Source organism: Callorhinchus milii, unplaced genomic scaffold, assembly GCF_018977255.1.
Source record: "Callorhinchus milii isolate IMCB2004 unplaced genomic scaffold, IMCB_Cmil_1.0 Scaffold19, whole genome shotgun sequence".
Taxonomy (NCBI): Eukaryota; Metazoa; Chordata; class Chondrichthyes; order Chimaeriformes; family Callorhinchidae; genus Callorhinchus; species Callorhinchus milii.
The window spans coordinates 4,048,781-4,063,348 of NW_024704760.1; the positions used below are offsets into that span (position 1 = coordinate 4,048,781).

The 14,568-nt window shown below is 42.8% G+C and overlaps 2 protein-coding genes across 2 annotated transcripts; one reads left to right on the forward strand and one right to left on the reverse strand.

The window, feature by feature from the left end:
- The first annotated feature begins 1,048 nt into the window (after positions 1–1,048).
- On the forward strand, positions 1,049–2,004 carry LOC103179177 (olfactory receptor class A-like protein 1). The gene is given in 2 exon segments (XM_007894309.2): positions 1,049–1,367; positions 1,370–2,004. Coding segments are annotated over 2 exon segments (954 nt in total).
- Positions 2,005–12,111: 10,107 nt separating this feature from the next.
- Positions 12,112–14,096, reverse strand: clps (colipase). Its single transcript, NM_001292627.1, is given in 3 exon segments — positions 12,112–12,856; positions 13,524–13,646; positions 13,977–14,096. Coding segments are annotated over 3 exon segments (357 nt in total). The 5' UTR covers positions 14,058–14,096; the 3' UTR covers positions 12,112–12,703.
- Between the last annotated feature and the right edge of the window lie 472 nt (positions 14,097–14,568).

Below are 14,568 nucleotides of genomic sequence, written 5' to 3' on the forward strand. Positions count from 1 at the left end.
ATCCATGAGATTGGTGGTAAATAAAGTGACAGCATTCTCCTTCATGTCTGCCCAGCAAATCCTCTCCCTATCCTGAAGATCAATAGAGTCCTTTGTTGAGCTCCAGTTCTGCGTCCACATGGAAGGTTTTGAGTTATGAGACAGACAGACAGACAGACGTCCCGGAGGAAGGGAGAGAAAAAAATCAGAAGCAAGTGTCAGCTAACACTGGGGGTGGGGGAGAAAGGTGACAAAAGAGTTTGAGGAAATTTAAAGTAAACTTTTTTTTGCACTTGCCCTTGATGATAGACAGCCTGGAGTGTGGTAAACCATTGCAATGAAAAGCAATCGCAATGCATTCGATTGCGCAAACGGCTCTGGAGTTATAATAATAACGATATTAATAATAATAATGATCCTTGCGTTTGATATCGCACCTTATCACGTCTTCGAGACGCTTCAAAGCGATTCGCAGAATACACTGTAAAGAGAATTGACTGTCTATTTTGTGGGCGAAACGCGGCAGCCAATTGCGCACAGCGGCGTCCCACAAACAGCCGTGGATTGAGTGACCAAATTATTATTTTTTTTGTTCTTTCTTGAAGGGATTATTTACCACCCCCCGGAAAATAATCCACTCCACCTTGTGCTGTCGTGAGCCGCAGCGGAGACGAGAGCGCTTGAGCATTTGTTGTTCTTCTCCGCAGAAACCTTTTGCCGAAACCCCAAAGTAAAGCTTTGTCGAGCTTCACTTGCTCATGCCCTCCTTTTGCTCGGCCAGCAAGCGCTGCTTAACGTCCTCTCTGCCCAATCTGCCCCCACCATCGGTGGGCGGTCGGGCTTCCAGCCATTCTGGTGCCATTCTCGGTCACCCTGTCCCCCTCCCCTCCAACCCTCGCCTTCCTCTCTCAGCTGAGGTCCCCTTGTTGTCAAGCGCTGCGAGATGTTCCTCCCGACACGAAAGGGCTCTGGTATCAACAGCAATTGCGTCGTCTTGCGCTGTTGAACAATTACAGGTTTCTTTCTCAGTTCGGGGATCGAGCGGCAGCAGGGGATTTGGAATTCCGACATGGAATTATGTACGGTCGTCAAAGGAACATCGTTCCTCCTACAAACGGCCATTGGGATCCTGGGAAACCTGACCATCCTCCTCTCCTACGCTCACATCGGGTACTCCGATCGAAAGCTCCTGCCGGTCGACGTGATCCTCACCCACCTGGCCTTCGTCAACCTGATGGTGGTGTTGACCCGCGGAGTCCCGCAGACCCTGGTGACCTTTGACGTGGCCAACCTCTTGAACGACGCGGGCTGCAAGATCGTGATCTACGCCTACCGAGTCGTCCGCGCTCTGTCCGTCTGCGAGACCTGCCTGCTGAGTGTGTTTCAAGCCTCACCCTGATGCCGGTCACTTCTAAGCTGGCCAACTACAAGCGGAAAGCCGGCAGGTCCATCGGCCCCCTCGCTGCCGCTCTCTGGGCGCTGAACATAGCGCTGTGCATCGCTGCTCCCTTGTTCTCCGTGGCAGTCGCCAATTCCACCGTCTCCAACTTCACTCTGGATTTGGGCTTCTGCTTGGTGGGGTTCCCCGATCGGGTGTCGTACGTGGTCAACGGGGTCTTCATTTCCACACGGGACTTCCTCTTCGTGGGTCTCATGACGTTCGCCAGCGGCTACATTCTGTTGATCCTGCACCGACACAGGAGGCAGGTCAGGGCCATCCAGAGGGCGGGCAGCGCCCAGCAAGCCAAGGCCGAGAACAGGGCTGCCAAGTCCGTCATCTCTCTGGTCTCGCTGTACGTCGTCTTCTTTGGCATCGACAACCTCATCTGGATTTACATGCTCACTGTACCTCTCGTCCCGCCTGACATCGCAGACCTGAGGGTCTTCTTCTCCTCCTGCTACGCCTCCTTCAGTCCGCTCCTCATCATCTCGTCCACCAAAAAGATCAAGAGTAAGCTCTTCCGCGCCACGCCACAGATAGGGCCCCGACCTCCTAGCACCGAGATGTCACACGTGCAACAATGAACGCAGCGTGTTGTGTTAGTAAGTCTTACAGCACAAATAATAATAATAACATTCGTTAGATTTGATAGAGCGCCCACGAACTTGAAATATCTCAATTACAGTTAATAATAATAACCCCTTTCCATTTGATACAGCGCCTTATCACGTCTTCGAGACGTCTCAAAGCGCTTCCCAGAATATACTGTAAAGTGTAGTGGCTGTAGATTTTGTGGGCGGAAAGGGTAATTGCTGTCAAGCGTAGTGACTGTGTATTTGGATAGCGAGGAGGTATTTCTTTTCTTTAGAGTCCTCGCTCGTTCCGGGGTGAAGTTCCACAAGGAAAGGCCCCCCCCCCCCTGATCTCCGTGACATTGGCGGTGTGTCCATTCATCATGCGTGAGCCAAGACACTGGGTGTCATGAAGCTACTCAGCCACAAGGCGGCATCACGGACATTCTTGATCACTCACAGAAACCAAATGCCGTTCAGCAGATCATTCGCACAGAACGAAAAGGCTGGAATTAAAGCTGCTATTTTCTCCCCAACATTTCCATAATATGTACGTAACAATCTTCGCGTTCAATGCACGTCTTAAAAGGCTTTCGGCGAGTAACTGCTGTAACGGTGTGGCGACTTGAACTGTAGTCAAATTCTGAATAAAAATGTGAACACATAAAGGATTTACTGTGACGTGTAGTGACTGTCTATTTGCAAGCGAACGCTGTAGCTAATTTTCACATCGCAGCATCCCACAAACGGCCCTGACCAAGTTTATCTGGGGGATTGTTGGCCAGGATTCTGGGAGAAACTCCCTTTTTTTTTCAATAGTACCATGGGATCTTTAACATCCACCTGAATAAGCAGAAAGGACCTCAATTTAATGTCTCATCCGAAGGACATACACAGTGCATAGTCTGGACCGTGCATCCCAAATGACCTTGCGGTCTTTGAAGAAGCACGTAAATCACTGCTGTGCAACCATGACAGGAAAGATTTATTCCCCCAGTCATTTTCATCTGTTCTGAGGTCATTTTTGACCTGTCACCCTGATGAAATTCTGCCCCTTCAACACAAAGCGAAGCAAACATACATCAGATTATTCATTTCGCTTCACACCCTAGTACCACGTAACGCTCGCCTTGTTCGGACTGACCAGAACTTTGAATATTATAATGATAGATCTTATTACTGGACAACCTCACCCAAGGGCGTTCAACGGATTTTTTTATACCAACAACTGTGCTAAAAAGAAAGTGAATATCACGCAAGCCTGGTATGTGGAGGAGGCAGGATAAACAGCAACTTTTAAGCACCCTTCATTCAAGAGTCAGGGTTTAGAGTGATTTAGAGAGATACTGTTGGACAGCCAGCAGGGAGGTCAAGGGAGGGGGAGGTGTAGGTACAGTCGAACGGGTAGGTAGTTTTTTAGGAGGTTTTGAAAACAGAATAACAATATTAATCATACTTAAATTTGATATCGCATTTCATCAGGTCATCAAAGTGTCTCACAGCATAAATTTACCACAGAGTATAATGCCCATGTGTTTGGAGGCGAAATAGAGGGGAGGGGAGATGGAGGGGGTTACGTTTGATATATCACTTTTCACGTCAGGAGGACATCTCGAAGAGCCCCCAGAGGGTTTTATTGCAGAGTGAGCCGACTGCACAGGAATGCAGAGCGCAGCAATGTCCCACAAACAGCAATGAATATGAATGACAGTATTTTTTTTATCTGGGGGAATCGCACCCCGGAACAGGCCACCGAGATGAACTCCCTTCTCGTTTCGAACACTGCCATGGGATCTTTCATGTCCACCTAAACAGGCGCAGACGGGACGTCGATTTAAAGTCTCATCCAAAGGACGGCACCTCTGACAAGGAAATGCTATTTACTGGTTCTGATGAAGGAGATCCAGCAGATGGAGCTCTTCATTAAATTATTTCAAATGTCTAGTTTTGTTGAGTTGAATCACTATTCTAATGCACGCAACAGGAAAGCTTACCGAGCTTCAGGTGTTGCATTTACAACTCAGATCTGGTAAAGAAGTAAACGTGTGTCACTATAATCGTTTTACATGTTTCACAACGATAAAATGTGCTGCTTCGTGCAGGGAAGCAGTTTCCATATTAGTTTTCAAGAGGAAACAAGACAGATTATCTAAAAAGGAAGCATTTATAGTTGTAAAAGTAGATTAATGGGACTGGACGGTTTACCCTTTCAAAGCGACAGCACAGACGGACACAATGGGCCAAATGGCCTTCTTCTGCGCTGTAAAGTTTACGGTGAAATACTTATGATTAAAATTTGCTCCAAGTTATAAAATACTAATGGATTATCGGCTGACGGGTAGGATTTTCTTTCTCTCTCTGGGACTTTAAACAAATCTGTGTGGCAGCGGTAGTTTTAAAACAAGTTGCCTCCGATCTGCTTTCAGGCGACTCAGCCCAATCAAATCATAATAATCGGTACATTTGGCATAGCGCCTTTCTCGTCAGGAAGACGTCTCAAAGCAAATATTCGCAGTATTTATTGGGTAACTAATATTCTCAGAGATCAGCAACATTAGAAATGATACAGTACCTGCACTGACTAAAGAACTCCACTGGAGGGTGAGCTTGGCTAGTCTATAATAAATATTATGCTTGAAAATAAACCTCAACAGTAAAGCACAACACAATACAATTTAATATTCATATTGCACTTTTCATGGCGGGAGCAAGTGTCAAATGTTTCATGGCTGAGCACCCGAGCTTGTGGGGGAATAAACGGAAGGCAAAACCATTAGGGGAAAACCAACCAACTACTATTTGCATTTATTCAGCGCATTTTTCATAAAAGGACAATTCGAGTGTCTGGCAAATTAGCAGTGCATAGCGAGCAGGGATTTACAGACTGTTGTGAAAGCCAGGATCACGAGCGCTGTATGTTTCATAGAGTTACATAGAGGGGTACAGCATGGAAACAGGCAATTCAATCCAACTCATCCATGTCGATGTTTATTGCAATCTGAAATATTAACACTTTTCAATTTGTGAAACTCGTCTATCGAGAGCAGGGAGGGTAGGACGAGTTGAGAGACAAAGAATGAGATGAGACAGAACTGAACGAAACCCACCGAACATTTAATATCTTTAGAGTTGCCAAACGATATCTGATTTTAGTTTAATTTTGCAATATTAACACCTCTTTTCCCCTGTTTTGTTGCAATCTCCCCTTTGCTTTGCACCATTAACACCTCTTTTGCCCCAGTTCTGACGAAACGTTGACTCACTTTCCTTTCTCCATAGATGCTGCCTGACCTGCTGAGTGTTCCCAGCGACTTCTGGTTTTGTTTCTGATTTTAATTTTAAGCTGATCTTTCAAGAGCAATTAGCTAGATTTCTGTTCCCGAAATAATATCTCGAGATACAATATATAGTTTAGTTTCGGTCGGAGGTGAACAGAATGTACCTTGGTCTTTTTTCATCTAGCAATTCTTATGTTCTTATGACCTTAACGTCTCCCACCACTCACTGTTTGAGATATTCCCTTCCCCAGACAATGTAAACTTCACGGTCCTTTGTTGCTCTTAACTGCTCATTTCACTCCTTTGTACACGGGTGGGATTTAGCAGCGAAAATCTCCTCCAAGCTGAGATACCAATTCATTGGTATGAATCCGCTTTAGAATTCTATCCACCACACACACATCCCAAAATAAAAGAAAGGCGCACTCACCTCCAGATCAAATCTAAGGTGAACATTTTGTACGTATCAGCGATATGCGATTTGCCTCAAAGTGTTCAGAGAACGAATGTCTCACCCTGAAGCCTGGATATAATCTGTGATAGATCCTTTAAGTCCCATTTCAAGGCTGTTATTTAGACGATTTAGAGGTGGAAAGGCTCCATTCAACTGTGGAAGATAGAATTGTGCTGTTGGAAGCAGAGAAGTTCTGCTTTGAGCCAAGTGGAAACCTGTCAAGCGGAAGAGAGGATCATCAGAACAGAGAATAGAGGATTCAAAATTGCTGAATCCCTCATTGGATCAAGGGAAATGTTGCTATCCGGATTGTTTTTAGAATTGCTACCTTTGATTGCAGGGCCATAGACACAAATCATCACACCTGAACGAGATTCGGAAAGACACATTGGTTAATGCAGAACAAGAAAAGGCACATTGCTCAAAGCAGAAAGCCAGACGTCTACTGGAATCTCCCAGTCACCGGGTTATTATGGTATTCAGAGACCATAAGACCATAAGATGCAGGAGTAGGCCATTTGGCCCCTCGAACCTGCCCCGACATTTAATAAGATCATGGCTGAACTTCTAATAATAATAATAATAATATAATAATAATCCTTGCATTTTATATAGCGCTTTTCACATCTTCTAGACGTCTCAAAGCACTTCACAGAATATACTGTAAAGTGAATTGACTGTATATTTGTGAGCAAAATCTAACCTAATTCCATTTAACCGCCCTATCCCCATATCCCTTAATCCCTCTATCCTTTAGAAATCTATCAATCTCAGTGTTGAATATGTTCAAGGACTGAGCATCCACAGCCTTCTGAGTTAGATTCACAAATTCACTACCCTCTGAGTGAAGAAATGTTTCCTCAACTCAGTTCAAAAAGGCTGACCCTTAATCTTGAGACTACGACCCATAAATTTAGATTCTCCAACCAGGAGAAACAGTCTCATGGCATCCACCCTGTCAAGACCTCTAATTCTTCTATATTCTATAGGCCTAGTTTACTCAACCTATCCTCATAGGTCAACCCCCTCATCCCAGGAACCAAGCTATTGAATCTATGCTGCACCCCCTCTAAGGTGAGTATGTCCTTTCTTAAATAAGGAGACCAAAACTGCACATAATATTCTTGGTGCGGTCTCACCAAGGCCTTATACAACTGCAGCAAGACTTCACTACTCTTGTACTCTAACCCTTTCGCAATGAATGCCAACATGGCATTAGCCTTCCTAGTTGCTTGCTGTACCTGCATACTAACGTTTTGTGACTGGTGTACAAAGACACCCAAATCCCTCTGAACACTAACACTAACACCTTGTCTCTCCCCCTCTAGAAAATAATCCACTTTTCTATTTTTACTACCCAGGTGAATAACTTCCCACTTCCCCACATTATACTCCGTCTGCCACCTTCTTGCCCACTCACCCAGCCTGTCTATTTCCCTGTGCATTCTTCGTGTGTCATCCTCACAGCTTACTCTCCCACCTATCTTCTATCGTCCGCGAACTTAGATATCTTAAGTTCTATTTCCTCATCTAAATCATTGATATAGACTGTAAATATTTGAGGCCCAAGTACTGATCCTTGTGGCACTCCACCAGTCACATCCTGCCAATCTGAGAAGGACCAGTTTATCCCTACTCTCTGCTTTCTTCCTGTTAACCACTCTCCAATCCATGCTAATATATTGCCTTTAATTCTATGGGCCCTTTTATGTGGAACCTTGTCGAATGCCTTCTGGAAATCCAAATACACCACATCTACTGGTCCCCCACCTCTCTAACCCGCTAGTTACATCCTCAAAAAACTCTATAAGATTTGTTAAACATGATTTCCCTTTCGTAAAACCATGTTGACTCTGCCTAATCATGTTATGATTTTCTAAGTGCCTCACGACGACGTCTCTAATTAAGGACTCTAGAATTTTCCCTACCACCGATGTCAAACTAACTTGTCTATAGTTCCCCATTTTTTGTCTCCCAAACTTCTTAGACAGCGGTATTACGTTTGCGACCTTCCAATCAATGGGAACCATTCCAGAATCCAGGGAATTTTGGAAGATCAAAAACAAAGCATCCATTTTCTCCGCAGCCACTCTTTTAAAATCCGAGGGTGCAGGCCATCATGTCCAGGGGATTTATCAGTTTTTAATCCTATCAAGAGTGGAGAGGATAGAGAGGAACGAGAGATTGCTTCAGAGAAGAGACCGGCTTTACTCGGAGGGCATCAAAATCCAAATTCTTCTTTACATTTTTAGACAAAATACTCTTGAAGCGATTAGACTCAGGAGAAAGGCACATGAAAGATTCTAAAAAGTTCTTACATATTCAAACAATATTAAAGGTCGAGAGATTAGATGAACTATGGTTGGCTATTACGTAGACAATCTTTGAGGGATTAATTCCCTACTTTTATTCCAATTATCTCCAGTTTCACTTTCATTATTCAAGTAGATTCCTCAGTAACTCTGATCTATTACTTACTATTATTTGGAATAACAGCCTCAAAATCACCATTTTTAAGAAAAAAATCTTAGTCTTTTAAGAAGCCCCAGAATATTCCGAGTGCAATATCAAACATAAGTGTTCTCAAAGGAGAGAAATAAAATTGATAGTCCTGTTTCTGATTTTGTTTTCAAAAGTGAAAGATTTACCTTTACTTTTGTTAATGTGAGCGATCATACTTTTTATAATTTACTGCATAATATTCGGAATCCAAACCAAGCCGATTCAACTCAGTATAAAAGAACCATCAGTTAGTTCTGGTTTGGTGAATAATTAATATTGGCATCTGTGCGTACCTTTTAGAGATAGCTACAAAACGTATCTTGTTGTTTTTATTTTCCCTCGATCATTCTGCCGTCAATGCTTACTTTGTTTTTTTTGGTCAGCTGGGTGTCTGGCCCGTGCGGAAACCCATCACCGTGCTTGAGAGTATCCAAACCAGACTTTCAGTTTCACATATGTACGCTGCCTACACATAGAAATTTTCCCTGTGTCTGGGAAGAAATGTGTTCTCCTGCCCTGGAGGGGCTCACCCTGCTTACCTAAGCCCTGAATATTAGGCATAGGATGGTGGCGAGAGCCAATGCCTTGTGGAATCCTGTAGCTCAGTGGTTAGAGCACTCGCTTTGCAAGCGAGAGACCTGAGTTCAATTCCAGGCAGAGGGCGAAACCTTGGGCAAGTTTCCTTACTCCACACAGAGCCTAATAATAATCCCTCCAAAACCAAAAACAATAATAAATTGGTCATTTTCAATCCATGACTGTTTGTGGGACATTGCTGTGCGCAATTGGCTGCCGCGTTCACCCACAAATATACAGTCAATTCACTTTACAGTGTGTTCTGTGAAGCGCTTTGGGACGTCCTCCCGACGTGAAAAGCGCTATATCAAATGCAAGGATTATTATTATTATTATAAGGCTCAGTGTGGCTCAGTTGGTAGTACTCTCTGCTCTCAGTCATACGGCTGTGGGTTCAATCTCAAATTGGGACTTCAAGCTCATAGTCCAAGATTACATTCCATTGCAGTGTTGGGGGAGCGCTGCATCGTCAGAGGTGCCGTCCTTCAGATGAAACATTAAACTGAGGTCCCGTCTGTGCCTGTTCAGGTGGACATTAAAGATCCCACGTAGCACTGTTCGAAAAGAGAAGGAAAGTTTCTCCCATTGTCTTGACCAACATTTCCCCAGATAAAGCTGATCATTCACGGCGTGGCTGTTTGTGGGACTAGCTTACGTGAAAAAACTAAATGATATTTCTATGAAGCGCTTTAAGACGTCTCGATGACACAATAACCCGCTGTACCAAACGCAAGGAATATTACATTATGTTATATTATTACACTTTGGAGTAACCAAAGATTTTTTACCCTTTTGTTTAAAGGAGGCAAACATTTCGGCTGCATATTATATTCTGAAATAGCCTGACAGCAAAGTACATTCGTCTCAATCTCTGGTTTTACGAGAAAGATTTCATGCATTATTCAGGGGTGTTTTATTCCAGTGCAATTAATAATTGAACAGCCTTGTTCTCATCAAGACGAGGTAATATTGGTTGTGGAATGGAAACGTTTCGCTATCTTTTAATGTATTTATTATTAGTAGTAGTGGTATTAGTGGCAGGACGCAGTGCTGTAGTGAGTGAGTTAGCTATAGAACTGGCTATAAGCACTGTTTAAACATTGCTCTAATCTTACTCTTTACAGAGTGGTGACTTGTTCTGCCCACTGTAACAGCTCTCGTTGTGTATCAGAGTGAGATTTGAAGCCTCTGCGCAAATCGACTTCACGAGCTTCTCAAGACCCGAGATTGCAAGATTGATGAGTATCCTTGCTGATCATATCTTCATCTTTTTCTCTCTCTTCCACCACCCCCCCCACCCCACCCCACCCCCCCCCACCCCCAGCACTGTTAAGTTAACTTCCGTTGGAAAGTGAGTTCCTGCTGCCTGGACTAATTGAACTCCGAAACCTCTCGACAACATCAGAGATGAGGGTTGGGTGGGTGGGTGGGTGGGGGTGGGGGTGCGGGGAGGAATCTGCATTTCATGGACTTGGCTGCTTTCCAGCGCATATTCCGGAGACAAGTGGCTGGCTTTCAACTTGGTACATCAGATGCCTCGCTGCCCTGAAAGGGTTAACGGGGAGCGAGCTCTCAAACAGACGCCTGCTGCACGCTGTCTGATTATAACATCAAATGCTGGCGGGCGGGCTTTGATCTCATTTTTAGGATTAAGCGGCTCGCTCGCGGATTCAAAACAAATACATTAACAGTGCAGCAGCATTTTAGATGCAAATTACTAATCTTTTATTAACGTACGTCCACAGTGTTAGACTGGAGACAAAGAGGTCTCTTGCAATGGAGAGGGTAGGTCGCTGCCATTTGAAGAGCAGTGGATTTTGAAGTGCATCTGCTCCTTTGATATCAGGGAGGATGTGCCTCGCGCCAACACTCGCTGGCACAATGATGTGAAGCAATTATTAGTAATCATCTTTACATTCGATACAGGACCTTTCCCTTCACAGGATGCACTGGAAAGTGGAGCAAGTGTGTTTGCCATAGGCAAACGCGGCAGCTAATTTGCACACAGCGACGTCACACAAACAGCCATGAAATGAATGATCGATTCTGTTCGGGGGGATTTTTTTTCCAGGACGCCTCTCCTAATTACTCTTCCGATTCCCGATGTAAACGCGCATAGAAAACTATTCCGACAGCAAAGTTTGGTGGAATCAAACACCGATGGCTGATTGTGGCACACGATTGTGTGCAAATTAACTTTACAGTAAATTCTGCATCAAATGCAAGAAATATTATTATTATTATTATTATGAAGAATAATGTAGACAACTGTGAAATAAAATGTCAGGTTGCGATCTACAAAGTAAAACCTGCATAAGTCTGATCTGTATAAATCAGATTTAATATAAATTTTAATATATTATTATTTAATATAATATAAATGTAATTAATCGCCTAAGGCATACATCTGCTCAAGTCACGTTGAATTTCCAATTATTTATAAGTTTGACATAACGCATTCTTCGTATAATTCGTATTAAATATATGGTCCCAACTGATACGACTTATGTGAGGTTTACTGTATTAGCCATGCAGAGCACAATGTCTGAAAATAGATATGTTTGGTGAGAATTGCCCAACTGTGCATCCAACACAAATGTTTTTGACTCACCGATTCCCACACGTGTTTGACAAAAACACATGTAATGGACTTGAGTCGGCATTGATCAGACAAAAGGGCTGAAAAGATTGTGTGGTAGTGAGGTTATCGGGTGCTGGATTGGTAGCGAATGATTAGTTTGTGGAACTGTGGAACATACCACTTTGACTCCATCTGGAAGCTGAAGAAAACACAGACAACATACATCTCAACTCACGCTGGGACTGTTCTAACCAGTGCCAAGCATTGCTTCGTTATCAAAAGTTTTAAGGGCGGTGCAGTGGATTTCCCAACAACTTCTAAACTTGGTGCAAAAGGTGTAAAGAATTTCACTTTTTTTGAAAACCAGCTAGATATAATTTCACAGTTACCCAAAATGTCCGAATAATGACCTAGTTATTTGTGGGACACAGCTGTTCACAAATTGGCTGCTGCATTTCGCCCGCAATCGATGACGCCTATACACTTTACAATATATTCTGTGAAGCGCTTTGAGACGTCTCAATGACGTGATAAAATGCTGTATCAAATGCAAGGATTATTAATATTATTAGTGAGGTGAAAATACGATTTAGTAAAAAGCAAATTAACATTACTACTTTCTTACGTCTGTACTGTCCGAATTCTACGCAAGAATCCTAAACGTTTTGTCCTATTTGCATTCAAAAAGGTTGAAACGAAAAAGGAACGAGGACAGCAAAGAAACTTCAATGCAAAACAGTGTTTTATTGGACATTATTGCAGAGGACAAATAGGTTTATTTATAAAAGCATGCAGGACTGCAAGACGCTATGAAGGAAAACAAATCATCAAAGGAGAAAATGAGCCAACTGGAGGGATTGATTTGCTTTAGTGTTATTGAAATCTACATTTTACTGAATAAAACGATGCATTTGCCGGTTGTTCATGCCATGTTACGTGTTGTATTTCAACAACAGAGGCTCATCTCTGCCCAGTGTTTAATCTGACGCGTTCAAGGTTTAATTTTGCAATTAACTGTGTATAATAAAACTCGAGAACTTTTGGGTTTCTGCTGCGACTTCAGAGTAAATGAAAGGCATCGTCACACTTGGATTAAGATTAATTGAAGTGATTTTTAATCAATCAACGACAAATCACCTTGTAGATCAGAAAGGAAGCTTACAGCCTCAATTGTTCCCTCCTTCAAGACTTAATCACGACAAATAATCGATATGTACGATACATATATAGGTGTGGGTGTTGCGTAACTCCCAAATACACTCTGTGCTTTAGTGGTTAGACACAGCAGTGAACTGTGCTGAGATCATTTAGGTTGATCCTTTAGTCTTCTTTTGGTTGGATGACTTTTGTTATATCGTTCGGGTCTTTGCAGGTGCCAAAGTTGGTGTTGGTTATGGAGCCAATGAAGGATTTATCCCCATCGCACTTCAGGCCCCGCTCACAGGGACATCTGTAGTAAATATTGTACAGGAACTGCAATGGTAGAAAACATGTCAGTATTTACCAAAGAGGAAGCCCAAAGAAGGAAAGATCACTGCTCGTAAAACTATAAAACTTTACTCTTAAACACAAGGCAACTTCTAAAAGAGACAAACAGCTGTACAATTAAGAATAGTAAATTTGTAACTGGAGGTGATTTTAATCAATGACTATGGTTAGTAATAAAAGCTAGATATCTTTGAACAAAGAAATGAATATCTCTTATTTTCTCCTAAGGCGGTATCGATACCAATCACAGCAAAGTGTGTGTCGCACAGGCTTTCAAACTTACTGGCTGGATGTGAATGATAGGACAAGCCAGAGAGAGAAAATAACATAAAATTCAGTTATTACAAATTATTCGAGTTTAAGGAAAAAGCAACAAGACTTTATGCATGGTAAAACATGGTCTTTGCTAACTCTAGTGAATTTTAAGATGCACTCTTATTAAGTTCTGGTAAGTTCAGAAGTGAAAATTCACACGGATGGTGAGGAATGTATTTTAGACCCAAAAGTGTGAACTTCACCCAGAAGCTATGAGTGTTGAGCAGTGATATACCTGTGCCAGCACAGGAGCCTTCAATGAATCAATGGTCACCACAGAGTAATAAACACCAGTAAGGGAACATTTGTAAGGGAATTACTATCGAAATCTACTTACATGGTCAGAGCACAAATCTCCCTCAGGTCCTTTGCTGAAACACCTTGACAGACTCAATGCAGTGTCTCTCTGACAACAGTCACTCTTGCATTGAAAGCTTCCAATGCAAAGCTCTCCATTGTCCTTTGCAAAGGGAAACACAACTTTATAGCACATCAACGTTCTTCATTAATTGGACCGTAATAATCAACTCTAAAACATAAGCTTGAACAAAAAGCCAGCCAGCCAGCAAAGTACTTTAACAAGTTTTTTGTTCACTACCTGATGTGATAGAGAACGCAACTGCCTAGTCTGACACTGTTGCACATTCCCATCTGCTTGCGTTTGATTCACATAAATGCTAATAAGTTTAGAATGATTCAATTAACAGCAACAACAACTTGCCATTACTTAATCTAATCACTTGATAAGATCGGGAGTCCGAGTATGTTGCTTATATGAGCGTAATCTTACCAGGTTAAGAAATAACCCTTTCTCAGGAGCTGCTATTCCCACAGCGATCCAGCACGCCAGGCAGATAAGAATTATCTTCATTTTGGGATGGTTCGGTACTGGACAATTTTAATCATCAGCGAGTGATAAATTCACCGGTGATTCCTATTTAAAGGCGTCCATCTCGCTCACGTGCTTAAAAGTCATTAATGTTTAACCTCGATCCCTTTTATTGCTGCGGCAAAATATGACTGAACGTAGAGACTGGTTTTGGAACTTTTTGCAAGTGTCTTCATGTGCGTGTCAATGTGGGTTGACCTCTCCTTGTCCTTGCGTTTTTCTTTCTACTTTATCTTATTTGAACAGATGTCCCACCTTTGCTGAGTATGTAGCGCCTGCTCTAATCACATTCAGTACAAATAGTAAAAACACTAATCCTCATTCTCAACCCCTTTCCCCTCCCACCCCACTTTCACCCCTCTCTCTCTACCCCCACTCCCCCCCAATTTCAGTGTTCCACACCGAAACCCACTGCCATTCACACCTAATAATAATCCTTGTATTTGATATAGAGCCTTATCACGTCATTGAGACATTCCAAAGCGCTTCACAG